The sequence below is a fragment of the Myripristis murdjan genome, chromosome 4, assembly GCF_902150065.1.
Source record: "Myripristis murdjan chromosome 4, fMyrMur1.1, whole genome shotgun sequence".
Classification (NCBI taxonomy): domain Eukaryota; kingdom Metazoa; phylum Chordata; class Actinopteri; order Holocentriformes; family Holocentridae; genus Myripristis; species Myripristis murdjan.
In genome coordinates this window covers 13,897,644-13,915,472 of record NC_043983.1, presented here as the reverse complement: position 1 = coordinate 13,915,472, position 17,829 = coordinate 13,897,644, and the positions used below count along the sequence as shown (strand labels likewise).

Genomic DNA, 17,829 nt, shown 5'->3' with positions numbered 1-17,829 from the left:
AAAAAATGCTGCCCCAAACCACATTCACTCACCCACTCGAAACCCTTCCAATGAAATAACGCCACCCAAGGCCTTGGGAGGCAGTGGGGAGTGCGAGTTGGCAGAGACACTTCCAATGTGTTTTCCGCTCCAGTGCTTCTTGTTCTCACTTCGTCAGAGTGTGTTTGCTGCAGATTGGGAGAAATGCCGAGAGGTCAGGCCGGTGTGCTGCTTGCCTGGCCCTCGGGTTCTGTGCAGTTCAAGGTTGAACCAGACACAGAGAGAGAGAGAGAGAGAGAGGAAGGGGGTTTTAGAGTTTGTTTAGCTTGAATTTCACTCTGGATTGGAGAGCGGGACATGAGAGGAGGAGGAGGAAGAGGAGAGGCGAGGGAGAAACGAGGAGAGGCAGAGCTTGAAGACAGGCCTGCTCCTTTTGTTTGGTGCTGAATGCGCTTATGGACAAGCAGGGATATTCTCTAAGTGTCAGGATGAAACACAAGCAGGCTTTTCAGCCAAGGGTTGGAGTGGAGGGAGATTGATGAAACCACCGGAGGTTGCAGGTGACAGAATGCTGTGTGAGTATGTGTGCATGTGCGTAAGTGTCCGTATGTGTGCGCGCATGTGTGTTTGTGTGTGTCAGACGTGGCGTATTGATATGCTGGGAATGAAGCTCCGAGCAGATGGACAGAGCAGGCTGGCCCTGTGTCGCTCCTATGAGCTCTGGCTCTCTCTTGCAGTCCCCCCTTCGATGGACACACATACAAACACACACACACACACACATGCATACATAGACACACACTCACACATACACCAGGCAAATGTGCCGAGCCCAGAACCTACCAACTTAGACTGGAGTGATGGTCCTAGGATAACAAATGGTCGATGGTCCTGCCATTAATAATCAGTAAGTCACACTGATGTGTAGCTATGGCAGATGTGCCATGTTAATGAGAGCGAATGGAGAAGTGTTTCAGTGGTGCAGCAGAATGGAGAGCAAGGATTGGGAGTGGATGGAGAGAGAGGGAAAGAGAGAGAGAGAGAGAGAACGAAGGGAGACTTTCCATTATCATTCTGGGAATCGTGCAATGGACAGATGGACTGTTGAGTTTTGCTCTGTAGTGTTCACTTCTGAGTTATAAGTTTCTCTCTCTCTCTCTCTTGCTCTCTCTCTTTCTCTCTCTGACATCCCTGATACCCCTCTCCATTGCAAAGCCAACATGCTTGGCTGCCTCCCTGCTGCTGTCCCTCTCCCCCCCACCCGTCTCCTCGCGCTCCTCTCCTCCTTCACTCTTCATTGCTGCTGTTGTTATTCCCCCTCAGGAGGGGTGGCACTGGGAGGGAGGTGGAGGTAGAAAAGTGCAAGCACTGGTGAATTGCTAATAGGCTATCATAGTGCTCAGGACGAGATACCTACTGGAGGTCTGGGGACCATTAAAGAAACGTCAACTCGGCATAGGTACGCCGGGAATTATGGGTCAGCGGCCAGGCAACACTTCTAGGCTCCTATTGGCCAGAGCACCAGGCCATAATCTGTCACAATCCTGGAGTTGCAGTGACAGCAGTGGGAGCATCCTGGACTCAACACACATGTAGTGGGGTGTGTGTGTGTGTGTGTGTGTGTGTGTGTGTGTGTGTGTGTATAGGCAGTGAGTGTGTGTTTGCACGCGCACCAGTTGCACGGACTTTATGTTGTACATCATTAACGAAGTTGTAACTTTGCCTGGCGGTCAAGCCGGACCTAATCTTCAAAGCAAAAATTGAGGCAGGAGTCAGGCAGGGAACATGGCGTCGGTGCATAAGGGCACCTTTAAGCATTAAAGCCCCCACACAACTCGCACGATCTGTAATTCTGTCACGGAAACACAATCTCTGCCATTTCTTTACTTCCTGCCCGTTCCGGCCTCTCACTGTGGTGCATGCTGGGATTGGCACGATGCTGCCCTTCTGAAGCCACTGGGCTGGGTCTCTCGTCATGATCTTATCTTTCAAAAGGACAGTTCCTCAAAATGAACTGAAGAGCGTAAACCACATCAAACAGCGAGGAGAAAGACAGAGTGAGAGAGGGAGTGTGTGTGACAGTGTGTGTGTGTGTGTGTGTGTGTGTGTGTGTGTGTGTGTGTGTGTGTGTGTGTCAGGGGTGTGTGGGATGGGAGCCCACCAAAAGCTTAAGCCTCCAGTGTGCTGTGCAGATAAGATTCATTAGATAGGTGAGTAAATGCAGGAGAGAGGTAAAGCGAGGCAGAGAGAGAGAGAGAGAGAGAGAGGAGAGAGAGAGAGAGAGAGAGAGAGAGAGAGAGAGAGAGAGAGAGGAGAGAGAGAGAGAGAGAGAGAGAGAGAGAGAGAGAGAGAGAGAGAGAGAGAGAGGGAGAGAGAGGGAGAGAGAGGGAGAGAGAGAGAGAGAGAGAGAGAGAGAGAGCTTGCTGCTGCTCCAGCATTTGTTGACACAGATTTACAATGAGTTTCCCACTGCTTCACGCATTACAGTAACACACCATGTCAATAGCTCTCTGGGCTTGAAAAGCAGCCGTGCCAAAGATGTCTGGGAGTGATGCCCTTCCCCTGATAACCAAAGTGTGCCTCATAAGTCAGGAAGTGGAGGAGAAGGAGGGGGAGGAGAGGGAGAAAAAAGGATTTTTTTTGTCTCTGTATGTTTTCTCTTTTCTCTTATTAATCTTTCTCCACCCACTCAATCTCTACATCTTCTCAAGCATCTTTCAATCAGTTTTCCCTTTTTTCTGTCACTTCTCTAAGACTGTTTTCCTCCCCCTTCCTCTCCATCTTTCTCACTCCTCTCACCCCCCTGTCTCTCTCTTGCCTCTCCCTCTGTTTCTCTTTATCTCTTGGATGCTCCGCTACAGGCTCAGTAGGACAGGATTTAGGCATTAGCTCAATCCCCCTATCTACTCCCCCTCATGATTGCACACACTGTTTCTGTCACCCACATACCCTAGTCCACTGCACAAGTCTTGTAGGACTCTGAGTCTCCCATATAAACTGAGGTAGAGAGCTTAAAACACCGCAAGACGGGCAGACGTAATCAACTAGACAGACAAGCGTGGCGTAAGAGCGAGAGACAGCGTCAGTATGAAGGGAGCGGACGGTGATAAGCAAATAAAAATGTGTTGGAGGGGGAAGGATGTTTATACGGTATTTCAGTTTAATGGGACGCTACGTAGTGGATGCAAACCAGCTCAGGCACATGGCACACACCTCTGCTGAGTCACAGGGCAACTCAAATGAGCTGGTTGTGATGTGTGACATTCACCTTCATGAAATCTTGATAAGAGCTGAGGTCTGTTGTCAGTCTAATTAGGGCTGTAGCCGTCAGAGAAGCAGACCAACCACTTCAGCTAGCGATGCTATTAGAACAGAAAGAGTTGGAAAGCCTTTTGGAGTGCATGCTGTAGATGGACTTATGGCTGTTTCTGGGAGGCAGTTTGTGTTTTTGTATTTTAAAAAGGAACTTGGATGGCATCAGACAACAGAAGGTCTAATGGTCTTAATGAGAGATGCTGTCGTGCGGCAGTGTGCTGGTAATACTGGTACTGTGCGATGTTGCTATTTGGGAGCGTGACAGGAAGCGTTCGCATTACCAGATGGATATGAAATGATTTGCTCCACAAAGCGATGTCCACCATTTGACACCCACTTGTACAAAATGACCACAAAGTGAAAGCAAACTATTAATTTTTCAAGGCTAGCCGGTAATGTGGATGCCAAAAACACTTCTCCAGCACATAATTTATCTGCTGCAGTATATAGGGCAGGAAGATATGGACAAAATGAAATATCACAATATCTTTGAGCAAATACCTCATTATTGATTTTGCAACAATATTTCAGGGTATTGCACATATTTTTATTTTTATTTTTTGATAAACAATCATTAGTTATTCAGATATGACCGAGAAGTTAGAGGCAAATAATAGAATAGTAAGAACAGTCTAACAAGTTGAGGAAATTGCATCACTTTACTGTAATGCATGCAGCCTTTTGAAACCAAAATGGACAGCATCCCAAACAATATCCAGTTTAATATCATGATATCGATATAATATCAGTAGGCCTATGTCGCCCAGTCCTGCCTCTATACTTCAGAATGGGGTCAACTTCCACCCTCCGAACATATACAGCAGTTTGGAGTAAAACTTTTCATATGGACGGATGTGAATCTGACTAGCTGTAGTCTTCCTGGGTCTGTCAGTCCATTTCAGCTCACCTCAAGCTCTAAATCCGGTTGGGTCTGATAGGAATCCCACAGCTTATAGTGGCTGCCATCGCCTCAGCACTGACTGATGCCTCTTATCAGGACCACCACACTGCTGCCGCCAGCACATTTCCACACATGGGAAAAATCTAAATTAAGTATACAAACATTTCCCCACATGCATTCAAGCACATATATGAACATGCGCACATGCGTTCGTTCAGCACTTCATCTCCACCAATTCTCCGTCCTCGCATACTCAGAGTATTTTCATCCACCCTATAAACATGATTTTCAGGAAACTTGCATATGAATGAAAAAGTGTGCATGAGATGAGGAGGAGATATAACTAGACTCTCCTATGTGTAACAGTTTACTTTGACACAGTATTTCTGTGGCAGGCAGGGGTAGCGATGGAGCGTTGCTTGGAAGGCAGAGCCAGCAGCGGTCCAGCCGGTCATTGCAGCACACCACTGCCAAATTAACCAGTGTGTGCATGTATGTACATATATATACATGCATGTGTGTATGTGTGTGTGTGTGTGTGAGAGAGAGAGAGAGAGAGAGAGAGAGAGAGAGAGAGAAAGAGAGAGAAAGCCGGTGCAGATACTGTAGAGAGAAGCCTGTGGGCTGAAGTAAGAAAACATGGCCTAAAAGAGCTGCTCCAGTGCAGGCTGTTAGATTAAACTCCACAATGGGAACATTTATTACTTACCGCCATCGTGAACTAATGATGTGTAACTTCTGCAGTGGTTAGTTAGGTCTGACTGAATAAACTACAGGCAAGACTCAGAATCACATTTCCAATGTCTCTCCTGTTCACAGACTGTAAACATTGTCACAGTGTTGTAATCCTAATAGCTTAAAGTCAACATGTGCATTGTTTTGTTGAAAAATGCATCATAATGATGCCATTTACCACAATACTGTACCATAATGTCCTAATCAGGTCAGAAAAGTGAGAGACATAATTCACAATTCATTTACATGTTTTCGTGTAATAGTGGTAAGATGTTTGCTGACATATCTAGTTAATGTGTAATATTGAGAGAGAGTTCATTACTAATATTGTGACATTTTAATTGTGAGTGAACCTACATATGATTGCAATGAATCACATACCAGTACACTGTAACACCACATATCTGTATCTCTCCATCTGTCTTTCTCTTGCTTCCTTTCCATTCTCTGTCTCCTCTTTTCTCTTCTTACTGTATAGAGTACAGATTTATTAGCAGAGCCCGGAGCCCTGGACAGTCACCACTCAGCACTCTCTCAGATCAATAATTGGAAATATTAATTATATCAGCAGAGAAGACCCAGTCTGAAGGGGGCTGTTTACGCTCCTGTTAGAGAGTAGTGCAGCAACATGAGCTTTGATGGCCCGCTAATACGTATTAATGACCCCAGGATAATCATTACTCTATATTAAATCTGAGTGAAAGCCAGAAGATGTCACACGTACTATACGCCTGTTATAGTTGTTTTATTGCTGGCACAGTAAGTAGTGTGCACTGCATAGCAATTGTAAAATGGCTTAGACTATGATAACCTTTGGCAAAATCAGACTTGTTTCAGGTCACTGTAGCCTTATTTCATCTCCTGCATTTCCCTCATGCTGGAAGTTTTTCCTTTTGGATGCTGTGAAAGTTCAGCACAAGAAAAGCGTAGGACTTACACCAAATCTTTGAAACCCTATACAAGGCAGTGTTATTGTCTAGCCACTGGCCCTCTCTGGGGTTTCGGCAATAAGAGGCCTGGCTCTCTGTGCTGCTCAACCCTGCTAAACTCTACTAGTCATGAACTCATTACTGTAGAAGATAGAGCCAACTGTAGACTTTAAATCCACTGCACTACTAACAGGCAAAGTCCTGGCTCCAGTTCCTTGACTTGTTCTATATAATTTGAAATCAGCCAGTGGGGTTTCTTTTGTGGCCTGAGCCCCACAGCCTTTTTTTTTTTTTTTTTTGGTTTGTTTTGTTTTGTTGCTGATAATAGTTCCTGTAGAAATGCTACTGTTCAGCAGGCCAAACTTTGCCAAGATGCTGGAGGTACAATAAAATCCACAGAGAACACACTTAGATGTAAAAGTTCACATGTTTGTCAAAGCTTTTGGGCCACATGACTATCATAAAGACAAACCACTTTTTGGCCAATGATAATCAAAGACTGTCAGATTGAAGGACTGACTTACAAAGACAGACAAACAGACTGGGGATGTGTGTATATTCTGAGCCTACAGAGGCCTGTTGTACAGAACATTATGTACTGTAGGCCTGGGGGCTTCAATCTCACCCTCTCTATAGAACAGCAGTATACTAGAGCTAAGAGCTTTAATTCAACTGACTGGAGGCTTAACTGGGCAAATGAGGCGGCTCCATAAAAGCATATGGAACTATGGATTTGTCAAAGCCCTCAGAGCAGCACAGATTGTGGGGAAAGAGAGAGGGAGAAAGACAGAAAGAGACAGAGGACGGCTATAGGGCTTTTAAGGAAAATAAAAATGTTCTCTCATGGAATCAATTTAAGGGAAATAGAGGGTTTACTAAATATTTGGTAGGTTGTGATGCCACTAACTTGTTGCAAGGCAAAACCCAAGCTGGTTATTCTTTTGAGTCACAAACATTAATTTCACAACCGCTTCAGTCTGGTGATGGTCTTTGAGACAAAGGCACCACATGAAAATGTACTCTCCAGAGAAAGATGAAGTGATTGACCCCTGATCTACGTGTACACCCTTTTATATTTGGTTTTTCAACAAATTGGTGCCACATGATGCATTAATATTAAATAGTAAAAAATATTAAAAAGCTTTTTTGAGTAATCAAGGTGCTTACAGCAAGTCATGCTCATGTTTTAGAACCAAAAACAAGAAAAAAAAAAACAAAAAACAAAAAAAAAACAAATGATTGCCGGAGGTGAATTAACATGGCAAGGAAACTGACTTTTTTTTTTTTCTGAAAAAGGGACATTTAAAACGGCCAAACACAGAAGGACAGCCAAATTAATTTTTGCTATAATTAAAGAATCTCTGTCAATGTCAGTTCAACTTTTAGACACTTTTTCATCAGTCAGCCAAGTGTGTGATTGATGTGTTATGCACCAAAAGCAAACATTTCCAATAGTGGTGGTGCCATGGAGTGTGTGTTTGGGTGTGTGCAGGGGTGATTTGTCAGTATACAGTGTTTATACAGTGCAGTTCTGCCGCCAAGTCCCTTTCAGCGTGCGTTTGAATGTGAAAGGCAGGAGGGTGGAGTCAGAGCAGTAGAAACGCCACTCAACTGCAAAGCAATCTTATCTAAGAGTTGCAGGCAGCTCTCTCTCTCTCTCTTTCTCCCTCTCTCTCTCTCTCTCTATCTCTCTCTCGGTATATCTCTCTCTTACTACTCCCCATCTCGTCTGTTTTTCCTCTCTCAGCCCCTCCCTCACTTTCCTCTGGCTTCTTCTGGCAACCCCCCCTCCTCCGTCAATCCCCTCCCTCGGCTTGCTGAATGGAGGAATGAAAAGCATCACAATTAGTACATGTGTTGTTGTTTGCAGAGAAAGCATTATTAACTGTTCACTGGCTTTTACTCTGGGTGGGTTTTAGAGAGCTCCCAGCTCCAGCCCACAAAGGACGGAGAGAAAACAACCAAGTCCTACAGGACCTGCACTTAATGAATGGTCTCCTTGGCAACAGCAGCACTTTATAAATTTTATTGTCTGTTCACACACTGTCTTTAAGTTACCGTGTGTTTGTGTGTCACCATGTAGATGCATGTGTGTACCTTGTAGTTTGTACTTATAGCACGCTGGGAGTGCATTGTATTTCTTTATAATACGTGCATAAGAAAAAAAAAGAATAAACTGAGAATCATCAGTAGTGATTGTTCAGGACCATAATGCATTGCTTTTGGGCAAATAAATGGACCATTAAGCTGGCATGTTGGAGGCTGAACAGTAACTAGCTTTAGTGAGAGCTGCCTCCCACACACAGACACCCTGTAGTGAGGGCTGAGATCGTGCAATGGTAGACGAGCTACAGTGCCGGATTTGGCCTCCTCCGTGATGCATTTGAGCGTAGATCAACTGAAGGGATGGATCTTTTCTCCGTTTGTCACGTCACAGCCAAATTCAAAGATTCCCTGTGTTGTTACGAAGGAGCAGAAGGTTGTAAAGTTATCTGCGGATTTGTCCTGGGGATGTTTTTTTCCCATTCCGAGGTGTTTCTATCTCGGAGGTTGCTTTGAACATGTGTGCGATACTGTAGCGGTTGACTCTGTAATCTATCCGTACATGCTGCGGAGGAAACGCACCCTGTGGCTTGGCATTAGCATACCGTAGGGTTACTTTGCCTGTGTTGTACAAGGCAAAGAAAGCACTCGAAGATAGGGAGGGAGCAGAGTGTTGAGCGAGCCAGGAAACAAGAGGCTAGAACCTCAACCTTCAAAAGCACAACATCCTCCCTGTTTTCCCACAAAGACTTAGCCGGTGTTAGTTATTATTTACGATGGGTAAATTTATGGAATAATTCCAGTGAGGGAAGGTTACTCAGTTCCTCAAGGTGAAAATGGATACGTTTAGCACTTAATGAATCAGGCCTGGGCCTCTCCCCCATATATCAGCATGTTATTAAGACATTTTAAAATCCCATTATGGTGTTTCTCCTTGAACATGTCATGCTTTTATTGGACTGCCCTGTCTTTAAATCTGACCTTTTCAGCCTTGCTCTGGAATTGGACAGGAAAAAAGATAGATAATCAAGAGAAATAAAAAATATATACACATATATAGCCTGTAAGTATGTGTGTAAATATATCAATATAACCAATTCAAACAGCTTAGAGTTTCATTAACTAATTTGTGTGTCCTTATTTTGTGCGTCGAGTAAGTGCCCATGCAAATTACCACGGGATACATAACACGCGCTTGTGCCAGCCATTTTTGTTCTCCTGTGCATATGTTGGAGAACTGGGATAACTCTAAACTTAACAGGCACATGCTAGCATTTTCAAATTAGCATAATACCACACCCCAGATCTCTATATAAGGAAAGCCCTTTGCAGAGAAGTGCAGCAGTGGAGAAAGTGAATCAAGCCGCTGAAAAAGGAGAGACATGATCCCTCTAGGTAAAAAGATGAAAAACTTTTCTCTTGTTGAAATCTTAACAGTATGTTCAGAGGTAGAAGCCAGAAAAGACATACTTTTCTGTATGGTGTCTCCTCTGGAACGGTAACTGCAGGAATGGGATTGTGACACCTGCTTGGAGATTATCGTTAAATCTTTATATAGCCTACGTTTACGTACAATTCATTGAAAATAAGTCCCCCACCACAACTAATTTGTCATGTTGTGGGGAGCACTTAACAGGCTAGTAGTAAGACAACTGCATATAACATGGCGCAAACTGGTGACACTAGAAATTCATGGAAGAAACCGCTCATTAAAGAATAAGAGCATGACAGCTTTTATGTTCTAATCATGATGGCTATGATTTATTTATGATAGAAGTTTCATTCATTTTGAAATGATTAAACTACATATGTATTATTAGTGCATTTGCAATGATATATAATGCAGTGATAAATATACTACATTTTGATTCTAGTATACTATTTAGATAGGATTAAGTCAGGCTATATAATATACTAAAACTGTGCACATGCACGGTCTCTGAGCCACTTTTAAATTTGTTCACAGAGAAAGAACAAATTTAAGTGAGTCCATATGGATGAATCCAAAAAAAAAAAAAAAAAAGTTTGCTTAAAATGTTCTTATGGAAGATTTAAGCACAGATTTCTGCATAGACATTACTTGTGAATGAAGCCCTCAGTGATGTTTTTTGGGAAATATCTGGGGATAGGAAATGTTTTCAAGCAATAAAAAGATTTAGAGTGTGGGCTACAGATGGCTCAAAGGGCTGTGAATGGAAGGAGATTGTTTTTTTTTTTTTTTTCTTGATGCAGTTCTTGGACCCTTTTTCATTAAAAATCTGCCTGCTTTGTTATTATTACAGCTATTTGTTTTGGACTGAAATATGGGAGTAGGGACAGAGGGGAAGAGGAAGGAAGTAGAAAAGGGGGGGAGAGGGTAGATAAATGAGTAATAGTCAGGGGCAGACATCATTTTATCTCTTTTGTCTCCATCAGATCTGTGAACATGAATCACACTCTGAGTTTTATGTTCTCCCGCCTCTTGTGCAGAACTTGCGCCTGTGCTTGTGTGTCTGTCTACATGCCTGTACGTGTACCCCGCATAAGTATGTCTGAATCTCTGTGTGAATGTATGTGTGTGCAGGTACGCTAATATATGTACATTAGGCATAAGTTTGTCCCCCAGTAACTGCTGTCACAGCTTTAACAGTCATATTCTAAATCTCAAATACGTCTGACAAAGTTTTCTTCTAAACAAATGCCCAAGTTTGGAAAAAAAAAAATCGTTGAGCTTTAACAATAATAATGAAAAAAGAGGGAGGTAAAAATGGGGAAGGGGGAGAGCGTGACACAAAGACTGTGATGACAGAGGCATCTAATCCAGGCGATGCCATTCTTATCAGGCTCCAGTGGATTAGAGTGAGCCTCCTAACCAGAGAATCCTTCCCTGCCAGACACTCTCCACAGCCCAAGGGCCTGGATCAATAGGCCTGCATTGATCTCTCTCCTCCTGTGGCTGGATTCACTTTTATTAGGCCTGTCTTGGCCTCTCTCACTTAGACACACACAGACAAACGCATCCACACAGCCTCAAAACCTCTGCATGCAAGTACTGTGGAAAACTGCAAATGGACACAAAGCCGCAGATACACACGGAGGACCAAAGACCACATTATTTTGTTTACGCTGAATCGCAGGCTGCAGAAACAGTGTCAAGTCAACCCAACTGGATGATGGTGCTTTGGTTTCCTCCTGCCAAGGCACTTGGATCAGTATGGTGGAACAGCCATTAGTACCTCTGGTTTGTTGGTTTGTTGCCTTGTTGTCGTAATGGCAGCTTGAGTCACCAGCACTAACCTTTTTGTTGTTCTTCTTGTTTCTCCTCCAGATGACTCGCCCAATCCAGGTGAAACCGGCTGACAGCGAGAGCCGTGGAGGTAGTTGTCTTCTTTTCTTCTACATTTATTCACGGCCTCTTTCATCCACTCCATCCAGACTAATTCCTCCATTCTTACCCCCTGATCTCATCTTTTCCATTCCCGTCAATGCTGCAATATCTTCACCCCTACCCCCATGTTTTCTGTCTCTCTTTCTCTCCCACTGTTTCATCCCTCTTTCTGGTCTTAATTGATTAAAGAGTGTGGTGTTGGGAAGACAGAGGGCTGTGATGGGCTTTGCTGCTGCCCATCTCTCTTTGCTCACTCCATATGCCAAGCACATTACCACTGCACTGTAAATTAAATAGTGATTAGACTCAATATTGGAACCATAGCCACACAAAGGCCCACACTGTGTGGCTCATGTCTATTTGAAACAAAAGAGTAAACGGTATAGAGGGAGGGGAAAATGGAGCAGGAGTACACGCAGCTTGCCAAACAATCAATAAATTTGCAGGGCTCTTGCCAAGATCCTCATTACTTGGCCTTAATTCTGTCGTCTTTGATCTCTCCTGTTTTGGGAGGCTTTCATTTACTCACTGCCGATCTGCATATATGTTAATGGGATGAGGAAGCATCCTTCAAGTCAATGGCAGAGACAATGAACCTCACTGTTATTTTTTTGGTGCGCATCCCATGTGTCACTCCGTAACAAAGCAAGTGGCAGTAGTCCTTTATTTTGAACTTCCTTTTTTGTCACTTAAAGAGGACTGCTGTGTTTTCTGCATCTCTTGCCATGGCGGAAAAGGGAGACAGATTGGGAAGTGAAAAAGAGGCAGTGAGAGAAAATGTGCGAATGATGCCAACTGCCGTCCAGCTGCCGTGCTCCACTTCTGAGGCTTTACCTAGAAACCTCTGCCTGTTTTGGGTGAATTATGATGGCTGGCCACTTGGCTGCCTGTCAAACGCGCACAATCTTCAAAGGACAGCCTAACCCCTAGAGATGGATGGAGGAAAGGCCAAAAAAGATCACTCTCAGTCCGTGCTCTGTGTCCCCCCCTACCCCTCTGTACAGTATCTCTCTCTCTTCCCCTCTCTGTGTGTCTCTCTCTTCACCCCAATCCCCAGGCATTCCTCAACCATTCATCCAGAGCTATAGAGGAGTGGTGAGACAAGCAAAAGGGTCTTGTGCTGTCAAGATTGATGTCCCCTATAGCTTCATTGATTTTGCCATTGTGGTGCTGTGTGTCCACATTAACAATGACACTCAGCTGTCTCTTTACTTGGCTGTGAGTGGCCAGTTTTAGAGCTCCCAGGGCACTTTGGTCAGTATGGGGTCCCCTTATTGGCCAGCCATGGGGACCCCACTGAGGAGCAAATGAGTGCTGGAGCAGAACTGAGAGTTGCACATCATCTTAAATGAACAACTCAGAGTGGCGCCGCAGGGGCAATCAAACACTGTCGTGACTTTAACAGGTTAGGAGGGAGAGAGGAAAGAGGGGAGACAGGAAAAGAGGGAAGGGGAATAGATCTGATCTTCAGGGTTTTTTTTTTTTTTTTTTTTTTTTCATCCTGTTTCTGATTTAGCCAGCCTGGGTTCTTCCTGTGGTAGTGATTGGCAAAGATTTCATTTGGGTTCTCTTAAACATCTGGGTCCTTTTTTAGCTGCCCTTGCTACTGCCTGTGGCAGCAGTTAGCTGATGAACCTCTAACTGTGCTGCTGCCGCTCATGCATGGCCTAATTTTAGTAGCCCTGGCTTCTTTTTGTAAGTACTGTAGAAAATTGAACAGGATTTCATCTTGCGGTTTGAAATTCCCAGGTCCCAGTTTTTGCTGCCCTTAACTCACCTTATGAAAATAGCCAAGATTAAGAAATTGTTGGTTGGATCCTTATTTTGCTGTCACTGTCAGGCACCAAATCAGTAGCTTTCTGATTTGGGCTTGGGATATGGTCATATAGCTCACTGCATGGAACAGGAGTAGGCGGGATGCAAAAATATTAATTAGCCTCTCAGTGCTGTGGAGGAGGGGGCACCAGGGATGGACCCGGTTTGGCCTGCTCTCTCATGGGCCACCCTGGTAGTCCGATAGGGGGCATATATTCCCCAACACACACACACTCACATTCACACACTCACGCACACACATACTAATTAGTCCCTTAATCTCATTACGGGGAGGACAGGTCAGATCACCTGCGTCAGTTCGCCATCCGTGAGGGAAAGACCCGGTTCCCTGGTTTTGCGCCTGTTGGACCCCTGTTCCTCCAGGAGCCACTCTCTCAGGTTATTAAGACTTGAGAGCAACAGTGGTCATTAAAGTTAAAGTAGAAATTGAAACTCCGCTCCACTCATCAAACAGGACTAACCCTGCCCACCTAGGCCACATTCACATTAGAGCTACTGTAAATATGTTGTAGTTGCTCCTTATCTTCATGCTTAATCCTTTGAGGTTCACACTCTTAACACGAGCAACAACTAGCAGCACAGAGCCCAGCCGGAAAAAGGTAACTACAGTTGATGTTGACTCTAGTTAGTATGCAAATGAGCCTGGCTGTGTATGTATGGATAGAAATGGGACTTGACAACTGGTAGCTGATCTTCAGCGATGTAACAATGCTCCCTATATGCGTCACCGGAAATAGAAAGGAGACGATGACGACGGATGCCTCAAAACAATGGCAGGTAACATTATTCTCCATTGTAGCGCTCACTGCCGTAATTAGTCAAAAGCACATAAAGCACTTATTCTCCAGCTTTTGACAGACATAATTATAACCTGTAGGGTTGCGTCCATGTTTGTTGACAGCGGTAATTAGATTTGCACCTGTACGCCACTTTGAAATGGCAAATTAGTTCTCCAAGCAAATATTGTATTGTATTTACTTCATCACACTACTGAAAATACAGGAGTGAGACCTTTTACTTGTTTATACATGCATGTGCTTTCAATCTTCTAAATATGCATGTATGTATGTATGAACACAACACACAAGCAGCTCCATTTAATAAGTTTGGTTGTCGAGTCCTAAGAGGCTAATGTGAATGGGGTCCTAGTGTAGGAAGGAGAGCACATAGCTACATTACCATGATATGCACTATACATAAAAAAATATGTAATAATGGGATAATTGGGCATTCAATCAATGGAGCAGTCTTGACCTTATATGATGCAAATAACAAGCTGATATCATATTAAACATACCATACCATCCATACCACACCATATTATTTGGCATTTATCACTACAGTTACCTTCACTGGGGCCATGTGAGCACACCAGCCTGCTTATAGAAAGTAAATAGGAAATATACGGTAGAGTAAATCCATCCCAACACTCCGTCAACCCCTGCTGCCGCCTAACAAAGACATGCTGTGAAATGAATATTAATGGCCAATCACCTACCTAATCTAGGAGAACAGCAGCCGCTACACATTGAGCCACCAGCGCCGTGCATGTCTTCGTCAGAGATGACGCAGACTGTTCTGGGATGCTGCTGTTGGGGAGCCGCTTAAAGAGGCGCAGCAAGGAGGCAGCGGGGACCTGTCTCTCTCGTTCTCTCCTCACAGGTCTCTGATATGAAATAGATTGATTTTCCCTCACACATGGCGCTGATGACTGGCACTGACTGCTGCTGATATTTCATTTTTGAAGGGCTGTTCAATGCCTCCTTAGAGGGCTCGGAGTCCTTACACAGGATAAATCAGCTTGAACCACTTTGATTTCCTCCTAAACCCTTTACCAGCGGCGCCCCCCTCAGCTCTCCACCCTTACTATCTGCCCCCTCTTGTTTCCTTCTTCACAGGCTGTCATTTCATTTGATTTCTTTTTACATCTTTTTTTCCAGTCTGTCTTAGAACAGAAGTCCTACTCTCAGGCTGATTTGTTTTCTACTTTAGCAGTCATTATATCTAATCTTGCATTTTTTTTCTCTGTCTCTCATGGCTGTCCTCATTTCCCAGCTTTACCCTGTGTTAATATTTGGTCGCTTTGTGGCTGGTGGTTCTGCCCAATGTGCAGTGAAGCTCAGAGATTGTCCAGAAAGCAGAGAGGAGAGCAGGCTAGCTGTCAGCTTGGGCCCTGTTGGTGTTGCAGCAGGCCTGCCTGGCACAGCTAGAGCTACAGCCCACTGAGGAGGCCTGGATTAGAAACAGGCTCTGGCATTATCAAGCCAGCCCTGCCGCCCACTCACACACCCACACAGAGAGGACAAACAGGCAAACACGTACATACCCATACGGCCCCGACACACACATACATGCTCTCTCGTATACACACAAACACGGTAGAAAGTTAGAAGTATGTGATAAATGCAACACATGTGGGCGTATGCATTTGTACATGTACAGTATAGCCTACACGTGCTCACATGCCCCGCGACACACACACACACACACACACACACACACACACACACACACACACTTATGCTGAATGGAATAGGTCAATTTTCTTTTCACTGGCTGTGCTTTGTGTTGAAGGCCAAGCAGCAGCTTTGCATTGTGTGTGTGTGTGTGTGTGTGTGTGTGTGTGTGTGTGTGTGTGTGTGTGTGTGTTTGTGTGTGTGCGTGCATGCGTGTGTGTGTGTTTACTCCATCTGAAGGACAATGAAAAGGTTTGCTCCAGCTCACTGAGATGTGACGGAACAGAGAGAGAGAGAGAGAGAATGAGAGAGAGAGAGAGAGAGAATGAGAGAGAGAGAGAGAGAGAGAGAGAGAGAGAGAGAGAGAGAGAGAGAGAGAGAGAGAGAGAGAGAGAGAGAGAGAGAGAGAGAGAGAGAGAGGCAATAAGTTAAATGGAGACTGAGACCAAAAAAAAAAAAAAAAAGAAAAGAAAATAAGGATAGTAGATTGAGAGCGCAGGCTACATGCTCTGTTGCTGTTCTGTGCTCAGTTTTTGATGATGAATTTATCTGGCGTAAAAGACAACAGAGTGGGCCATGTATTAAACATCAGTGGTGTTCTCTTTTCCTTACTAGAGAGAGGAGCTCACCATGTCAGAGCAGCTCAGTAATGAACCAAGCAGGAAGGCCTCTAAGCTCCACTGATCCCCCTCAGAAAAGTGAGGAAGAATGAAGCAGAGGGGCGAGTTAGAGGGAGAGGAATGAGAGAAAAGATTGATGGAGAAAGAAGAGGGGTTGAGAGAAGAGAATTTGTTCAGAGCGATTTTGAAAGCGGGAGAGATAGAGTGAACAAGGGCAAAATAAAGAGAGAGAAGTGTGGATAAACCAGAGAGAGAGGGGGCTGTCAGGGGCAAGAGCAGTACAGTATATCTTCTCCCTTTGAAGAAAAGAAAACTATAGATTACTGGCCACAATGTGCTTGGCTGGGCACAAATGGAGGAAGCTTGAAATGGTGGGGAGCACGTTCAGGGGTTGTAGAGATCAGGGTGAGCTAATCCAGTGGTCAGGCCAGCATTGGGTCGCACATTCAAAACTTGCACTCCTTGTCCAAATCCCCTCTGGTGCTCTTACACAAACAATACTAATACACGAGCCATGGCTAGCCCAGAGTTCAGTCAGCTAACTCCACCAAGCCGGCCTAGGATGTCCAGGTCACTGTGCCTGTAAAGCTCTTAAATTTGCCATCACAGCAGCCAGCAGCACAAACTGGGAGAGAGAGAGAGAGAGTGAGAGAGAGAGAGAGAGAGAGAGAGAGAGACTTTTGACTTTTGATGCTGTGATGAACAATCACCTCATGAAACAAACAAACCAAAAAAAAGTGAACTATCCACAGACCAAAAAAACTAACATACAACATTCATACATCTCACAAACCACCCACACACACATTCTCTTACTCATACCTACACACAGTCACATGCGCACGCACACCTACACACACACACGCCAGCCACAACCATCAGACCCTCACCATCGCCATGATCGCATGCATACAAATAACAACAACCATTGCAAACATATAGTCAAGTGCCCCTCCAACAAAAAGAAAACATATAGCCCCCCCCCCTCCCACCCACCGTCCAAAGAGCAATCATGTTCAAAGCCCATGGCATTATTCACCCAGCTGTAAAACTCGTATTCTGCTCACGGGCGTGCAGGGACAAGTGGCCTGAATAAGGCCACTGGAGCCACACCCCCACTCCCTCTCAACCTGTTCCTCCTTGAAATCCATGTGGCAACCTTAGCTTGGCCAAACACATAGTTCACAAGTGTAAACAAGCGTGCCCTGTTGCTGTGTGAGTGCCTCAGTCCCAAGACACCCAGCCCCGCAGTAAAACGCACCCCCAGCTTTCCACATACTATCAACAGCAGGTCAAACAATAGTGTCACATGACTATAGTCAGTAAAAACATGAAAAAAAAAAAAAAAAAAAAACGTTTCAGGCGTTTTACAGAATTGGCAAACCACCCCCACATTAAGATCCACCCTATAAAGAGAAAAACATTAGTGGCCAAAGGTCCGTGAGCCACCCTCCACTGCGCTGAGAGAGAGAGAGGAAGAGAAAGAGGAAGAGAGACAGATATATAGACAGACAGACAAACGAGGAAAAATAGATGATGAAATAATTTCTATAGGGATATGCTTTGCTCCTGAGGGTCAGATTGTGCTGAGGCTGTAGGAGTTGTGCAGAGTCAGTGGAAGGAAGTGGATCACAACAATGCGCTAATA

At 44.5% G+C, this 17,829-nt stretch overlaps 1 protein-coding gene across 7 annotated transcripts in view; it reads left to right on the top strand.

Moving 5' to 3' along the window:
* celf5a (cugbp, Elav-like family member 5a) overlaps window positions 1–17,829 on the top strand; it is a 205,296-nt gene that overhangs the window by 106,645 nt on the left and 80,822 nt on the right. For all 7 annotated transcript variants that reach the window (XM_030049947.1, XM_030049946.1, XM_030049942.1 and 4 more), the window contains exon 6: window positions 11,210–11,258. In XM_030049947.1, the coding sequence (XP_029905807.1) occupies window positions 11,210–11,258 (49 nt within the window). The remainder of the gene's footprint in view (window positions 1–11,209; window positions 11,259–17,829) is intronic.